The sequence below is a fragment of the Muscardinus avellanarius genome (genome assembly GCF_963383645.1).
Source record: "Muscardinus avellanarius genome assembly, chromosome: 2".
In the NCBI taxonomy this organism is placed as follows: Eukaryota; Metazoa; Chordata; class Mammalia; order Rodentia; family Gliridae; genus Muscardinus; species Muscardinus avellanarius.
Genome location: NC_137787.1, coordinates 114,097,455 through 114,115,815, shown reverse-complemented (window position 1 = coordinate 114,115,815; position 18,361 = coordinate 114,097,455). Strand labels below are relative to the sequence as shown.

The window sequence follows — 18,361 nt, the reverse complement described above, 5'->3', positions numbered from 1 at the left end:
CACAAGTATTAAAGCATTTTGTATAGGAATGGCATTTACCAAATGGACAGTTTTTTTGTATATCTAATGGGAGATAAACACTTTGAATCAAGAATCAAGAGGGGCCTGAGTCTTATCTGTAATATTATTTTAAAATGCTAGCTGGGCTTGGTGACACATGCTTTTAATCCCAGTACTTGGGAGGTTGAAACAGGAGAATTGCAAGTGTGCTGCTAGGCACAACTACCTAGTGAGGCTCTCTACAACTTAGTGAGACTCTTCTTTCAAAATAAAGAATAAAAAATAGGGCTGGGGTGTATGTAGCTTGGAGGTAGAATGTCCCTGGATTCAATCTCCAGCACTGAAAAAATAAGTCCAAGTGTTACAAGCACTTAGAACATACAGCGCTTAGTAAGGGTTCATTATATGTTCCCTAGACTTTCCAGTATTAGGCTAGCTGAATGGGCTGTTCTTTTCTAGGATTCTCAAAGTCCAGAGTGGTAGCCCTCAGAGCCCTTGGTGGGAAGAAAAAGGCAAGCCCCAGCAACTGAACTTTGAAACCCTTACCCCTGCCTCTTTCCATAGCCCCTGCCAACAGGACAACTTCTTGGAAACCTCAGCTTTAGCAGTTTGTGATTCACCATCTCCTGGGTGTGGCCTTTCTCCCACATCTATAGTTCATGCTGAGGATAATCTAGTGACTAATATCATTATTCTGCATTAGAAGCTTAGTGAGAAGTATTTACAACTAATAAGACATTTGGGATTATCTCTAATAAAATAATGGGGTCACTGATCCAGTCGTCATTGAATTTTTTTTTTAATTACAATGAGGTGAGACCAGTCTTAACCTAAAGCACAGATTAAACACCGGATTCATGCAAGATCTGTTAGAAACCCAGCTCCAACAGTTGAAATTGAGCAAGCAGGGGTTGAAAACTAGAGGTTGTCAGGAACCCATAGTGTGGAATAAATGCATAACTGGTAATTCTGGGGTTGAGAGAAGACAGAGGGAGACATCCACTTCTGAAGTGATATAGTCTAACAACTCTAACCTGATTGTAGGCTTCGCATATGAGAAATCATTATAGTCTCTCATTTTGTTAAGGCTTGACAGCTTTCAGCTAACTTCCAATAAAAACAAACTAAAGTTGACTTATGGCAAAGCAAGAGAATCCCCAAATACACACTAGAAACCAAAGATGACACCAGGATTTCTAATAGCGACCCTCTAGGAGGAAATCAAAACCAGTCTTCCCTCTTTTTAAATATAAATTCCTCTGGCTGAGTCCTCTCATTTCCAATCTGAAGAACCAGCCTCGACTCTCCTCACTACCACACCTGTCAGTCTCTCCCTCTCTCCCTTTTCAGACGCCAGGGAACCACCCTAGTTCCGGAACCCAAAGCACCAAGCACCCTGCAGTACTTGCCCGAAGCAATGTGCCAACAGGAATGGGCTAGACGCAGTCGAGGAATGCCAGCTAGGAGATGTGCCGCGGGAGAAGTGTGCGGGGTGGGGGAAGTAGGAGAATGGACAAAATGCTAAATCATAAATTCCAATAGCATCAATATCCATCAGCTTTCCCCACTGGAGGCCGAGAGCCATGGGAATTAAGTCACACAGTTCCAGCTCTGCTCGCTCTTCTCCTACAAGGAAGGGAAAGGCGCCTGGTTAGGTCATTGCGAAGCTCTCCAGGGGAGGGGAGGGGGGTATTCTCTCTTCCTAAAACGTCGGTCTTCCAATTCCTTTTAATATCCCATGGATGTTAAATTGCGGTACCTACTCCATTATCACCATCCCCTAAATGGGAAGAGAAAAGGAAGGTGGTAGGGAGGATGCAGGGTGGAAAGGAAGCTAGAGGGAGGAAAAGAGGGCGAGCCAGGGTAGGACTCCTTTTTGGCCTCCCAGGTAGCGGCGCGGGCCGCAGAGGAGCGGGTGCTGGGATCAGGCTAGGACCCGCCCCGGCCTCCCATAGGCGAGCGCAGGGAGGGCCGGCCGGGGGCGGTGCCGCGCGGCCCTCTCGCCTATAAGGAGCTGTCCGCCGCCCCGGTGCTGATTCCAGCTCGCACCAGACCAGGTGGATTTGGCGGTCCACCCAGCCCCGAGCCCCCGGCTGCAATCGGGTCAGATTTGCTCCTTGGAGGAGCAGAAGGCGGTGCAGGCGGGCAACTGGGGAGCGCAGCGAGCGGCAGAGGCCGGGATCAAAGCTGAGCCGCAGATCCCGAGGAACCTGCCAGGGTCTCCAGGCGCGTCCCTGCGCGGGATGGAGTGAGGGAGCCAGTCCCTCTCCTAGGGGGTGGGAAGGGGCCGGTGGCGAGGCGGAGAGAGAGGAGCCTCTGCTGGCGCCTGCGAATTTGAGATTCGACTGGAAAGGACTGCTCACTGGGGGAAATGGATTCTGTACCGAGGCTGACCAGCGTTTTGACTTTGCTTTTCTCCGGCTTGTGGCATTTTGGATTAACAGCGACAAATTGTGAGTACCAGGAGCTGGGGGTGGGGACGAGGTGAAGTGGGAAGCGATAGCATTTAGAAAAGCAACCACCGTCCAAGTGTCCTCAATTGCATCCGCTCTGGGCCGAGGAAAGGAGGGAATGCTGATCGGCGTGGTGCCATTTCTCCTACCACCTAAAAGTTAGCAGAGCTCGCCAGAACCAGCCCTGATAGATTTCCTGCCCTTCTCTTGGAACCGCAAAGTTCCCTTAGTCCCCTTCTATCTTGCTTCTATTCCATTTGATGTCTATTCATTCCCACCCTGTTTTTGCCGAAAAGGGCCCCTGTTCAAGTAGTATGAGCGAGGAGCTCAGTTTTCAGGGACAGAGATGCTCCCAGCCCTCGAGCTGGGTGACAGCATCTCTTCCCCAAAAGCAGCTGCCTGGGATTTGCCGTGTGCTCAGCTGCCCATAATACCTAGTTTTCTGCACCACTTTCAGCTGGAGGTTTCAGTAGAGGCGTCTTACAGTCAACCGGCACCGAGTTTACAGGACTGAGAGTTCTGGCCTTAGAGTTATAGCCCAATGTAGTCAACCACAAGATCAATGGCTGCCCCATTACAGGAGGAGGACCTTGGTGCACACCCCGCCTCCCAACTCCTGTGCACGTAAGGAGAACGTAATGAGTTTGCACTGAGTGTACACACTCGGTCGGCCAAGCTATAGCCTCCTCTGCAAGTGTAAGACAGACCTTTACTTTAATAGTCAGGACGGCTGGACACCCGGGAATCCACCACCTGCACGATGTATTTAAAGAACCCACTTCGTCAAATTTGAATAAATCGCTAGAACTAGAAGAGGTTCAAGCTCAATTGCTCAGCTGACTCTCAAGGCAAAAGAAGGGAAGTTTTTCTGGCTCTGGGAACTCCTATATGAGAAAGGATGCAATTAAACTATATGTGTTGTTTCCAAAGGTGGTTTATTACGGTTCCTTGAGTTTTTAGGCTTGCTCCTCTATTCTCTAGCCTTGACATATATCTCTGAAATATTATCCGTGCTGGAACTGTTTGTTTTATATTTTGTAATCTGCACTACCACTGCTACAGAAAGGGGGGTGCTTCTACTTAGGAATCTTTCTACCACTCTCTCTACCCTCTTAGGTTTAAGAGGACTATAGTTACTCTTCTCAGTTTTATCTCCAGGGACAAAAAATAGACAAATGTTTTGTACTGGAAAACTGCCCAGAAAAGTGATTATTTTGTGATCAGAAGTTTGGGAGGTCCACATTCTATAGTTAGTGGTAATGCCTTATAAAGTTTATATTAAAGTGTGTATTCTAGTGGAGGGCTAAAGAGGAAAACCTTACCAGAAAGAAGGGAATTAATTTAGAAATTATTTCAGGTACTGTGTTTCAGATTAGAATCCAATATTTCCTTTCTTTTCTCCTTATTTCCTTTCTTTTCTCCTCTTTCCCCACTCCTTCCTTCACCTCTTCTCTTCTTCACATCCATCTTCCTTCTTCTGGGAAATTATTCCCAGAGTCCTTTAGAAAAAGGTCTAAGGGTAAGAGGAAATTAACATGGCACTGAGCTAGTTTCTCTACCTTCTGGAACACTAGAGGTCAGCATTGTCCTGACAATGAAAAGGTGTGGCTGCCAATTATCTGTTTTCATATATATATATATATATATATATATATATATATATATATATATATATATATTTACTTTGAAGATCCACAAAGGTGGAAAATGAGGAATAAGAATGGAATTGAGCATACTCTTTAGGAGTATTATTTGAGTTTCCTTCAGTGGCACCTTTTCTTAAGAGACAAAGAGTGGCATTTTTATAAATTAATTGAACTATGGTTAATATGTTTTAATACTGCTCATAAAACTTAAATAGCTTAGGTTTAAGACTCAAGCTTATCATTGCTGATGCAGTTAAGAAGCTAATTCTGAACATTTAGAATGAAACTGTGTGATAATGGGCTTTAGTATTTCATCAGTGACAGCTTAATTTCCTCATTTCCAATCAACATTTCAATTGAATGCACACTGCTTACTAAATATTTTGGGGTCATTGTTCCTTAGGAATAATGATAAATGTTTATTATTCCTTACAAAGAGTATTAAGTTGGTGAAAAATAGAAGAGTAGCAGAAATTATTTCTGAACTCAGTACATGTTGGTAGTTTACAGAACCTATGTAACAAAACCTGTATGAAAAAAAGTCATTAATATTCTGTAATTCCTCTGGGATTCTGTGCTTCACAGTTTTTATTCAATAAATAAAGGGCTTAGTTTTATTATCTACATACAACCTACTACCATTTACACACATATCTTCAGAAATAGAAGTTTCTTTTCAAGTAATCATTATCAAATTTATTTATATAAATAATTGAAAGAATAAAAATATCTCATGTCATTTGTGACACTATCCTTGAAAATTTACTCTTTACCTAAATTGTTCCACAATATGTAGTTATATCTGTGATTTGCTCGAGTAAAAATAACTTTATAATTGTTCACATTCTTTTTATGATTTGTTATTGTCATTATTGTTTTGTGATGTGATATGATGTGGGGTGTGTGTGTGTGTGTGTGTGTGTGTGTGTGAGCATGTGTGTTTAATTATCTCCTCTCTGACAAAAACTTGGACGTTTATCTCTAAGGAAAAATGAATCTTATCCAAACTACAGATTTAATAAGCTCCTAATTAAACAAAATTAAAATTAAGTCAGGTTAGAAGGACCAGCTACAATATAGATATTACAAATATGTGCTGGAAATATAATTGCCTACTGGTAATAGAAACTCCGGAAATTCCCCCATTCCAGGTTTTCAGGATATTAAATAGTTAGAATATTTCCTTTGGGTTTATCCAAAGGGGATTAGTTAATTTCAAATATAGATATAACAGGCCAATGTTAAATGAAAAAACATTTTACATATAATATCAATTCCTTTGACACAGAAAGTCCTGTGAATTGCTAGTTAATTAGAGAAAAATCAGGAGTTAGAATATCTAAGAAGTTATAGCTCTAGCTATGCCATAACTCAGGTGTCAAATATCCATCAGGTCATTCAAGCTTACATTGTTCAATGGTTGAGTGAAAAGCAACATCTACTTCAAAACAATGTCAGCTCTACATCTCACCAAATATTTTCTTCAAATATTAGGCATGCAAATGACTATTATAATGTGAGGACATGCATTCAGAAGATAGTAGAAAAGCATGAGATACATATAGAGTTAGGTTAGGGTAAGACTAGCCACCTAATTTTAAAGAATAAAAACAAGATTATAAACAACTTATCTTTTACCCAAAGTGACTTAGAATGATTTCTACATACTATATCTAAGTTTGTTGATGCCTAATAGACTCTCAATGATATATCCTTGAGAGAAGAATAAAAATTCTTCACTTTAGCTTTTTCATCACATGCAGAATTTTATGCAAGGTATATGAGGGCATTAATCATCTTTATAAAGATCATAAAATAAAGAGGTACAGCATACTTGAGTTACCTGAAGGCTATGTACAAACTCAACCATCAATTAATATTATAAATAAACAAAAACTATGTTTATCTTCTTCAGCAGAATAAAAGTTTCTGGTACTCATTTTGTGGAATTTATAGTTAGCAGAAGTGAAGGAAGCATTTAATCTCAGTTAAAGAGTTCTAAGAACTTCCCAATTGTTTAATTGGCTTATCTTTGACTGTCCATATGAACTCTCTTTCTATTCTATTCAATAGTCCCCCATTTCCAAGACAGGTTGATATTTTTATAACTATAAAATGTAAATTAAATAATAGACTAGCAATTTTCCAACAAGATTCCAAATCTATGAGAAAATTAGTTTCTACATGAAGAATCTTATGGCCTTTCCCCTCAGTTAATTATTTTCCCAAGATCACAAAAAGGCAATGAAAACTCAGGATTTGGAAGTATGTATCTATTATCTATCATCTTCCATCTATATTTAAATGCTAAGCACTTTGTAAGACATCATAGTCCTTACAATGCATTCTCTTAGATTCTATATATCATCATCTGTGGAAATATGTCATGGATTCTTTGAGGTTAGTTTCTGTAATTCCATCCATGGCAAAGGGTGTGGACATTTTTCACTAGAGCCAGCTCCTGAGTCACACCTTAAAAACAACAAGAAATTAAATTAGACTAGATTAAATTACCATCCATTTACCATCAATTCAAGATGGTAAATACCACAAGAATAAAAAATGAGAGTCTTCATATCTAGATGAGTACTGTCTTTTTTCTTTCATAAGGTTTGATAAAAAATGACTTACAATGGAAAAGACATAGCCTTAATGAAGACTTGTGTACCAACCACCCACATGTGCACAGACACACAGGAACATGAGAGGCACTTTTGTTGACATCCTGTATTGTGAGTCTAGATGTCAGAGCAAAGAATGTTAATTACATAACAATTATGAAGACCCTGTCCTAGCACAGAGCTGATCCTGATCTGAATCTATCAACTTCAACAAACTTCCCTATGTTCACCAATCCTCCCACATAACTCTGGACCTCCTTTACATGCTACACACAAATCTGCTTCTCCCATCTCTTTCAATTTATTCATATAAATTAATTACTTTGTATATAACACCCTTTTCTATTTATAATCAATTTTTACTTTCTTTAAGCCTCACACACAAAAGGGGCAGGAGGAGGAAGGGGATAAGGAGGGAGGGAGGGAAAGAGGGAAAGGGAGTAAGAGAAAAACAAAGAGACTGAGATTTTTCAGGCTGTATCAGATGTTCCTATATATGGAATTCTATAGCACTTCTTAAAATTCTTGTCTTCTAAACTAGGTTTCAAAGTTTCCTGGTGATTACATTTTACTTGAATGTCTGTGTCCAACATCTGACAAAGCAGATAAGTGACTGAATGAGACAAACTAAATGTTTCCTATTTAAAAAATTATTTCTAAACTAAAATTCTTTTATGTTCATACTAGAGTCTTACTTTTATAGATTATTTGTATTATGCTTATTTTATACTAATTAGTATTACTGATTCTCACCTTGTAAATTCCAAGATGATATTAGTTGTTAAATGAACAGCAGTTTAAATCCATTTATTGACCTTTTGAGATATGGAATGGGACCCTGAATGTATATAAGCTTGAATATTTTCATAACTTCATGGTGACATGATATAACTTATGTGTTACATGGTTCCTTATAAATAAAGTGTCCATTCATCTTACCTCCATATCAAGTTGGAGCTATTTTTATTAGTTATATTTTGCTTTGTTTTTTTAAAATAGTTTTATTTGTTTTAAATACTTTTATTATAGTCTCACATCATAATATAGTTCAGAGTGATAGTGACAAACATGCTCTTGGTCAGTTTTTTCCTGGCTTCCTCTCCACTTGTCCTTTCCCATATATGATACTGAGGTGGACATTGGTTTTCTCAATATGTAGATAATGTTGATGGGAGTGTTTCTTATATTGAATCTCTCTTCCCCACACTCTCTCCTAAACCATCTATCTGGCTCCACTGAGGTTTCTCCTCCGTTATCTGGAGTCCCTCTGGTATCCCCATTACTCCTTAGCTTTCACATATGAGAGAAAACATGTTACGCTTCACTTTCCGTGATTAAATAATCACACTTAATGTTATCCAGATCCACCCATTTTTCTTCAAAAGCATTAAGTTTGTTCTTCTTTATTGGTGAGTAGAATTTCATTTGTGTATATCCCATAATTTTGTAATCCATTCATCTATTGATGGACACCTAGGTTGGTTCCATAATTAATTGTGCTATTGTTAATTATGCTGCTGCAAACATAATAATAGTATATTATTATACTATTATAATATATAATATTGCATACATTACTATTATATTTTTTAATTTTTTAAATTTTTATTGATCCATTGTAGTCATACATCTTAGTGAGGTACAAGACAGTAGAGGCATACATGCACACATCATTTATTCAGCCCTTCTGCAATTCCCACCCCATTCTCTCTCCCCTCCCTTTTCTCTTATTATGGTTGGCTTACTGGTTGACTGTGATATGTTTTCCTTTTATATTGTTATTTCAGTCCTTTGGAAAAATACCCAGGAGTAGAAAAGCTGGGTCATGTGGTGGATTCATTCTCAGTTTCTGAGGAATTTCCACATTGATTTTTATAGCAGCTGTACTAATTTGTGATCCCAAAGAGTGCAATAGAGTAACAATTTGCCCATGTCTTTGCCATCCTTTATTGTTGTTTGACTTCTTGATGATTGAAATTCTAATTGGAGTTAGATGGAATCTCAGTGTAGTTTTGATTCACATCTTTCTGATTGTTAATGATTTTGGGTACTTTTTCATGTATTTAATGGCCATTTGTAATTCTTGATCAGGTTATTGTTTTTTGGTGTTAAGTATTTTAACTGCCTTGTATATTCTACATATTAGCCCTATGTCAGAGGAATAGCTGTAAGGTCTCTCTTTAAACTTTTGATTTCCTTTGATGAACAGAAAAATTTTAATGTGATGCTATCCCACTTCTTGTTTTTATATTCTGAATGTTGGGGATCTTAAAGAAAGATACTTGTGTGCCTTTATGTCGCAGTGTTGGCCCTATGCCCTTCTCTAGTAATTTCAGAGTCTTTGGTTTAATTTCCAGGCCTTTTTATTCATTTTGAGTTGACTCTTATGCAAGGTAAGAGGTAGGAATTTAATTTAATTTTTCTGCAAATTGATAAACAGTTTCCTCAACACTATTTGTTAAAAAGGCTGTCCTTTTTCTGACATATGTGTTTGACACCTTTGTCAAAATAAATTGACACTATAAATATGTGGATTTGTTTCTATATCATCTATTGTGTTTCATTGGTTTATGTGTCTGATTTTGTACCATTACCATGCTGTTTTTATTACTATAGCTCTGTAGTATAATTTGAAGTCTTCAATTGTGATGTCTTCTCCATGGTTCGTATTTATTAACCTTCTTTATGCAATTTTTGTAAACCCATACCGTTATCCTGATAAAATGATTATGTGACTCCTATAAAATTTTCTTAAACTATAGTCAAAGATTTACAGGTCAATAGTTTGCATATGCTACATATTAGAATAAATCTTTGAAGAAATGAGTCCTAAGTATAAGTTCTTTTCACTAAAATTTTTCTGTGAAGCTGGATAAATAAAGATGACTAGGAAGATATAATCCACCAATATTGGTGATACACACTTGTAATTCCAGTTTCTTAGAATAATAAGACAAGAGGATTGAAAACTCCAGGAAAGCCTGAGCAACAGAAAATTAATTGATTAATTATTAACTAATTATGTTTCAATCCCCATTACCACAAAAACAGAACATAGAAAAAGGTAGAAAATAATGGTCACAAGGAACTCTATACATGGGGATACCATAAAGTAAACTTTCATGGTACCAAAGTGAGAAATGCTATAGTAAATATGTTTACCAGATGCAAGGCAAAGTACCTTAAAATACTGAAGTGCCAAAAATACCTTCAACTGGTGTAACATCAGATATGGTCTTTAAGGAAAGTGAAATTTAAGCTAAGACAAATTCAGACTTCACTAGATGGGGGCAGAGGTTTTACTTGGCAGAGGGTTAGAAAGAGAAACTAAAAAAGTAAAAAATGAGGGAAATATTTTATTTTTATTTTTAAAGATATGGAAATTTATTGAGTTTTTGTATATGTAATTATTATAATATAATTTTAAATTACTCACTGATGAAAAGACTAGAATCAAGCAAAACTGGCTGTAAGAAAATTATTCAAGAGATGATGACAGTAACTTAGATGATAATGGGTAGGATCCTAAAGAAAGGATGCATATGGTTAACCAGTTTTCCCAACACCATTTGTTGAAGAGGCTATCTTTTTTCCAATGTATGTTTTTGACCCCTTTGTCAAAAATCAATTGGCTGAAAGTGTGTGGACTTGCTTCTGGGTCTTCTATTCTGCTCCATTGGTCTATATATCTGTTTTTGTGTCAGTACCATGCTGTTTTTATTATAATGACTTTGTAGTATAGTTTAAAGTCAGGTATTCACTTCTGGGTATCTACCCAAAAGAAAAGAAACCAAACTACCAAACTAATGCATGTGTATCTATGTTCATAGCTGCACAATTCACCATAGCCAAACTATGGAACCAGCCAAGATGTCCATCAACAGATGAATGGATTACAAAACTGTGGAATATGTACACAATGGAATTTTACTCAGCCATCAAAATAAAATTCAATTGCATCATTTTCAGGGAAATGGATGGAACTGGAGGACATTATGCTAAGTGAGATTAGTCAGTCACAAAAAATAAGAAAGCAGATGCTTTCCCTAATATGTGAGTTTGGGAGAAATGGGTTATAGGAGGAACTCTAGATGAAAAAGAAAATCCTATAGAGGAGCAAACAAGGCAACCTAAAGGAGGAAAAAGGAGGGGGGAAGAGGAAAATCTCTAAAATACACAATGTACTTAAACATATCGAAATCAACCACTAAGCCAAGCAAGGGAGGGAGGGACAGAGAGGGAATGGTGCGGGAATTGGGTAGGAGTTAAATCAGTGATGTGTACATGTCTGTACACACAAGCTTTTTACCCCAATATGATGTATGAATATAATGCACCAATAACAATTAAAGAAAAATGAAGTCAGGTATTGTGATTCCTCCTGCATGGTTTTTGTTGCTGAAAAATATTTTGGCTATTCTGGACCTTTTGTTATTCCAAATAAATTTAAGGACTGATTTTTCTATGTCTGTGAGGAATGATCCTGGTAGTTAAATGAGCATTGTGTTGAATCTGTAGATCACTTTTGGAAGGATGGCCATCTTAATAATATTTATTCTGCCTATCCATGAGCATGTGTATCTATGTTCATAGCTGCACAATTCACCATAGCCAAACTGTGGAACCAGCAAAGATGTCCATCAACAGATGAATGGATTACAAAACTGTGGGATATGTACAAAATGTAATTTTACTCAGCCATTAAAAAAAAATACAATTGTGGTATTTTCAGGGAAATGGATGGAGCTTGAGGACATTATGCTAAGTGAGATTAGTCAGTCACAAAAAGTAAGGAATCAGATGCTTTCCCTAATATGTAAAATCTAGGGTGGATGGGGTCATAGGAGGAACTCCAGGTGAAAAAGGAGATCCTATAGAGGAGCTAATAAGGCAATCTAACTGTGGGGATGGGAGGTGGGGAGAGGGAAATGCTTTAAAGCACATGATGTACTTATTCATATCAAAGTCAACCGCTAAACCAAGCATGGGAGGAAGGGATGGGGAGGGAGTGAGGTGGGGACTTAGTGGGGGCTGGCTGGGTGATGTGTGCATTTATGTCTACATAAGATTTTTTACCCCATTATAATGTATAAATACAATGCACTAATAAAAATAAAAATATGTAAAAAAATGAAAAAAGAAAGAATGCTTCAAACTCTGCAGTTTACACAGATTTAGAAAAAAAAAAATAATGGCCAAGCAAATCCCAGACATAAGGATGTATGAGCTAGTAAACTCACCGAAGGCACAGATTTGTGGTTAAAATGCATTCTACAACTGCTTCCATTGCTTTTGACAAATGAGAACTATAGATGCTAGAAAAGGTGATCTGTTCTCTGAAATGAAGTTCTTCTCTGGAAATACCAAAGAACCATATTCTTAGTACAGTGTATTTCATATTAGCATGACATTGTATAGCACATGCTGTCTGTATCCATCATCCTGATGCATCTTCTAATCTGTAAATTATGCCGTTTTTTGTCAGTACAGTGAGAGCTAGCTATTAAGAAATGTGTAATTAAACTTCAACATCCAACTTCTCATTCACCCTCTGACAGGATGGTAAACCAGGCATCATCAATACTATCAGTAGATGTTCAGTGAAAAGAGAGAAGGGGGGTTGGTGTGCCATTTTGATTTGCTATTATTGTTAATTGATTTTCAGACATAAATTCCATGTCTCTAGATTTCTAATTTCTTTTGTGCATATTCTTGGGAGTTGGTTAATGCCATCTGTTACCCAGATCAGCTGAATTGATTGAGTTTTAAAGTATGATAGCAGTAATGTTGATGATAGAAAGAAAGTGAGGAAAATGCCAACACTACTCCGATGCATATTTTTTTTTAATATTCACCTTTGGAAGAAGAAATATCCCTCTGTACATAGTCCAAGAAAACTTTCTTAACAGAAAGGCTTTGTAGATATTTGGGACACTGTGCTCTAATCTTATATATTCAATTCCATCTCACTTTTTTCCTCTCTCCTGTCCTCTTCCTCTTTTACTCTCTTTTCTCTCTTATATTGTCATATAGTTTGAATATTACCAGTAGCATTTCCTGAGATCATTACTGTGACAAGGATGTGGGAAGAGGGGAGTAAAATATCTGTTGGATTAAAGTTTGGCCTTGCTAAACTATATGGGCACAACTGCCAAGTGTAAAATTTCTTGAAAAGGGTATCACTAGTACAGAAGGAATGTGAATCTGCCACCACAGGGCACATGGAATAGACCCCATTATTACAACTGCCTCCCTATCTGTTCCAAACAATTTTTTTTTGCCAATGCCACTAATCCCTTGTGTCTCTAAATGTGGGGCAAGAAGCCTTCCAATTCATGGAAATGAGACTTAAATCACAGAGTTCTATTCAGAAAGAATCATTAAGAATATAAATCTATACAAAATGATTATTGAAACAGACTAACAAAAGAAAAGATTATAGAAAAAACAATAGTAGATACTGGGAGTAGGACAAGAATAAAATATTCTGAGTTGGAAAGAGCAAAGAATAGGAATTTTCAGGATGTCCAAGGAAAGTGTCATCAATATCTTACTTATTCTCAGGCTGATCCTCGCTTTCACTATATTACAAGTTGGAAAAAAAAAAAAAAAAGCAGAGGCTGAACGTGATGGCACATGCCTGTGGTCCCAGCTATTAGGAGGCTAAAAAGGGAGGGTTGCAGGTTCAAGGAAGTCTCAGAAACTTAGCAAGATTCTAAGCAAACTAGAGAAGTCCTGTTTAAAAGCAAAAAGAAACCATCAGTGAGAGCTGTGGGTATAACTTGGAGATAGAATGCCTCTTGGTTCATTCTTCAGAACTACAATAAATGAAGGAAAGAAAAAATAGATATATAGCATACAGACAAAGGAGAGATAATGAAAGACATGGGACGATTTTAAGCACACAGGTCTGGATTGAAATAATACTCTCAGCCAGGTGTGGTGGCGCATGCTTGTAATCCCAGCATTTGGTAGGCTGAGACTGGAGGATCGCGGTTCATGGACAGCCTCAGCTACTTAGTGAGGATCTCCTCAACTTAGTGAGACCCTGTTTCAAAGTAAAGAATAAAAAATAGGGCAGGGGTTGTAGCTTGGAGGTCAAATGCCCCTGGGTTCCATCCCCAGACCTGCAAAAAAAAAAAGAAGAAGAAAAGAAAAGAAAAAAGAAAGAAAGAATTCTCTCTCTCTCTCTCTCCAAATATTTTCTCTGGAGGCTAACCAGAATGGACTTTTCAGACCCAGCACAAGTATAATATGAGTTACTCCACATAAAATGAACACCATACAGGCACCCAATAATTATACCTCTTATTTAAATTAAGAATGAACCTCAGCAGGTATAATCTTGTAATCAATTAAAATACAAAGTAGGACAAATACATTGATACTTATATTGTCAAGTAAAGATGGAATATTATGTTTCCTCTTCATAGGGCACTGAGTGATTGCCAAGGCAAGTATAATCTTGTTCTCACCCTGACAGCCATGTAAAAATTATTGTGTTCAAACTATCTCCACTCAAGCACAAATTTTCTGGATTCCTCACCTGGTTTCTGGGCTCTGTCATAGGAAGTCACTGCTCTGGGCCTTCCTTGTTGAGAAACTCACAAAAGAAGCCTTATAAGAAAGAGAGGGAAAAAGGTATATCTAAGGAAGTCAGGAGCACCCAAAGCTGGAAAGATGTCACTAGGATGAGAGAAAGACCCTTGGACAGATGGGAAGAAAATTAGTCAGTGTGCACAAGACTACCTGTGAGCTGCTCTTTGTCTACTAATATTGTGATTTTAGCAGATGGTAGAACTGGAAGAGAGTGAAGTGCTGCACTTGATCAATAACTCACATAGTATTATCTGTTCAGGTTGATTTGTGTTAAAAATCAGTGGCAGGTGCTATAATTTATGAACATCAAAATTTATCCAGTCTGCACAGCATTATCTTTGTTCATTGAGGCTGTATATATCTGTGAAATGTCTGTTGTCCAGTCACTTCATCACCCACTTATGAAAGCTTTTTGCTCACTGGAAAAACCATTGATGGGAAGAAAGGTTGAGATGGCTGTCCACAGAGACCCAAAGATTGTAGCAGAATGACTAATGCCTTGAAGTGCGAGTACGGTGATGCCTCACTGTGTCCTCACTGTCAGGCACATTAAGAATCTTCTTCTTTGCCTAAGTCATTTCTACGTCCTGTCTTATTTGTCCACCCTGTGTTTCTGATTCTGCTTCCTTTCCTTTCTCTCTTAAACCTCTTCCTCAAGTTCTTCTATTTTTCTCTTTTACATCTGTGGTTCTCCTTTTTATTACTCTGTTTCAATGTACTTTTACCAAATGGATTGTTTTATGTTTTATGGCCTAAGCTAATATTTTTCAAACTTTTCTACTAGAGTTTCTTACTGCAAACAAAGGAGTGTCTGAAGACCATGGGATTTGGGGAATTTTGAACTTCAAAATGGCCACTGAAGCACAGTGTCTTGAATTTTATCTTGAACAATCAGACATATTTTCATTCATCTCTATATTATATTCATGCTTATATCATGATAAAATATTTTCCAATATCTAATCAAAACTAATGAGCTAAGCTTACTACCTTAGCTAATAGCAGAAGGCTGACACAGCCATGGGGACAAACTTTCTTTCCACGCATGCCTCACAAGGTTCCAATATGAGAGAAAACATCATTTCAGAAAAACAAGGCTCAAGTTTCCATTATCAACTGTTACTGATCTGTAAGCTTCAGATTATAAGCAATCAAAGATGAAAAGAAACAGGGACTTACCAATTTGTGGGATGGAAAGTACCTGTCCACCTCCTTAGTGAACAGAGATGATACTCCTTGAAGGGGAAGTGGCCAAGAGGAAGCCCACCCCCCCAGTCCATGCTGCACCCACTCTAACCTGATCCTATGTGCTGTTGTGTCCATGAGGCTGACCTCAGAGTCAAGGAGCTCTGAAAAGCTATGCATCGGGGTCAACCAGAAGAGGGTGTTTTCTGACTAGGCTGTTTTCTGATATTGGCTATCATCATTAGAATGTTTAAAAGAAAAAGTCACTTCACAATAATCAGGAAACTTTTGACACAATCAAAAGAAATAAAAGCAGGAAATTGGGATTGTGGCAGATTAGAGATTTGTAGTAACATGAACTTTCTTGATTGGGATTCATACTTACACCCTGTGGTACTCGGTAAGGTTTCATTCTATTCCTTTTCACAGTTCTTTTTTAACACATTTTTATTGGTGCATTATATTATCACATAATACTATATCTCAATTGTATAGAAAATTTGTTCTCAATACCCTTCCAAAAAGTGGTTGTACTGGCTTGGATGATTATAAATTGAACCAAGATCAACTGACCACATTGGGATTTCAATTTGTTTTTTTTTTCTGATTTCAAAGCTTATATATTTGATAGATGATAGATGACACATAAATAGATGATAGATAGATAGATAGATAGATAGATAGACAGGCAGATGGATAGAGAGACTCTGCTATTCATTGAACCTAGAGCTAAGGCTGATCTGTTCAGAAACTTAAGGAAATGTGTATATGTTAATTATTTGAAGACCCAGTTTTCTCTGATCCAGGACAGGAAAAGTACTATTTCATAAATTCTGCCCCAGTGCACAGTCCATCTTGTTCTAACTTTAAAAACAGTAAATTCACATTTAGAAGTCATCATAGTTGCTGTAGGTTCAACTCTTCCTAAGAGCTGACTGTATCATCCATTAATGATCTTTTAATCAACTCCCTCTGGCCTTGCTCTATCCTATTGCCAATGTCCTTCTAGATTCCAGAATGGGAACCCATGGTGAGCTGTGTCTCCACTGGGGTTAAACTCATTACAAACCTCCTCACTAATTACAGTTTTCCACCACTTCATTATACTGCATCACCATAGAATTTGTAAGACCGATATTCTGTTTCAGTTTTAATTCTGCACTGCATGTTCACTGCAGCATTATTCACACTAGTCATGACACTGAATAGCCTAAATTCACCAGACAGTTAACAGACAAAGAGTAAATGGAATACTGAACAGTGGAATACTGTTTTGCCTTGAAAAATAAGGGACACTTGTAATTTGTGGCAATGTGATTTCAGAGGACATTATACTAATTGAAACAAGTCAGTCACAAAAGGACAAATACAGTAAAATTTCACTTATATTGGAATCTAAAAGTGTCAAACTCATAAAAAAAGAAAGTTAAAGTATAGGGAGGAAAGAAAAAATTTTGATGGTAAAATACAAAGTTTCATTTAAACAAAAAATGTACTCTTTGGAGATCTCTTACATAGTATGGTGATTATTTTTAACTATAATTACTACAGTTACAACACAGTGGCCATAGCTCCCAACAATAGTGCATTGTATACCTGAAAATTACCTTGCATTTTAAATGTTTAATATTCTTTTTTTAATGTTTAATACTCTTACAAGAAAAAAAATGATAAATATGGTAGGCAATGAATATATAAAGAAACTTGATTCAATCATTTTCACAATGTACACAATATCAAAACAACATTCTACACATCATAAATATGTGCAATTTCTATTTACTAAGTAAATAAATAAACAAATTTGGCACTAATGAAGAAAACCATATTGATGGCACTTAGATTCCAGTTTCCAACAAGGCAAAAAATGAATGTTCTTTGGATTTGTTCTCCATCTTTAGACTGCATGTAAACCCAGCCCATACCGTCTATGGCTTGCTTCATAAGGACAAACTGGAGGGGAGAGTTGAAAAGCTTGTATCCAAGTTCACTATCATTTCTACTGACTGAGGAAGTGAGGGCTCCTGCCTTCTCACCTCAAAATACCCATTTTGTGGCGAGGTGCCAGGCCTTGCACTAACATGATTCATGGGCAGCTACATAGGAAGCCAGTCCAGTGAATTCTTTTTCCTTATTCTCAAGCTCACAATGCTTGGGTTAGTCACGAGGTCTATTCTGTGTCTTCTTATTCTTATGTCTCAGCTATTGTCATGATTCAGTGGACCTGGTTAGGTTTAGAGAGGCTATGTAATTTGTTCACTGACCAGGGCCCTTCTGCCCTGCCCCTATTTTCTTCTCAGTGCTTGTTATTAAGAAAGGACATTGAGTGTCCTGTAGTCATTCAACCTGAGGCAATAATGTACTTTTTTTAGTGCTCAAAAGAATGAGCATTACAAAAAACAAGGCCTTAAATATTCAAGGTTTATTTCAAAAGCAGAATTTTTTGGTTTCTTAAATGCAATCATATATGAGATTTTAGTATGGGAAATAAATTACAGAGATACCTGCTCCTAGGAAAATTAGGAGAGGAGACTCAGGATTTTGCTGCTCAGTGTATCCTTTCTCCTCTAATTCCTTATGGAGGAACCATATCAAGACTTTTGCTTTATCCATAATTACAGATATCTCTAAGTTTATCACTGCATGCCAAAGGGCTTTGGTATAAGAAGGCTTTGAGGAAAAGTGAAGCTAGTGTCTCAGTCATGGCTCTGCCTGAAGATGCACAGCAGAAAGTCCACCCTGGAAATACAACAACTCTCTGTACACTTGCACTGGTCGAGGGGCCAATGTGCAGGTTATAAAGTATGTCAAATATCATCTACACTTTATATCATACTAAATATACAGGAGCCTAATT

The 18,361-nt window shown here is 37.4% G+C and overlaps 1 protein-coding gene across 2 annotated transcripts in view; it reads left to right on the top strand.

Moving 5' to 3' along the window:
* Window positions 1–2,371: 2,371 nt before the first annotated feature.
* The window catches only part of CNTNAP5 (contactin associated protein family member 5), a gene marked incomplete at both ends in the record, with an annotated part of 1,017,925 nt that continues 1,001,935 nt past the window's right edge, over window positions 2,372–18,361 (top strand). For both annotated transcript variants that reach the window (XM_080690368.1, XM_080690367.1), the window contains one exon: window positions 2,372–2,453. In XM_080690368.1, the coding sequence (XP_080546494.1) occupies window positions 2,372–2,453 (82 nt within the window). The remainder of the gene's footprint in view (window positions 2,454–18,361) is intronic.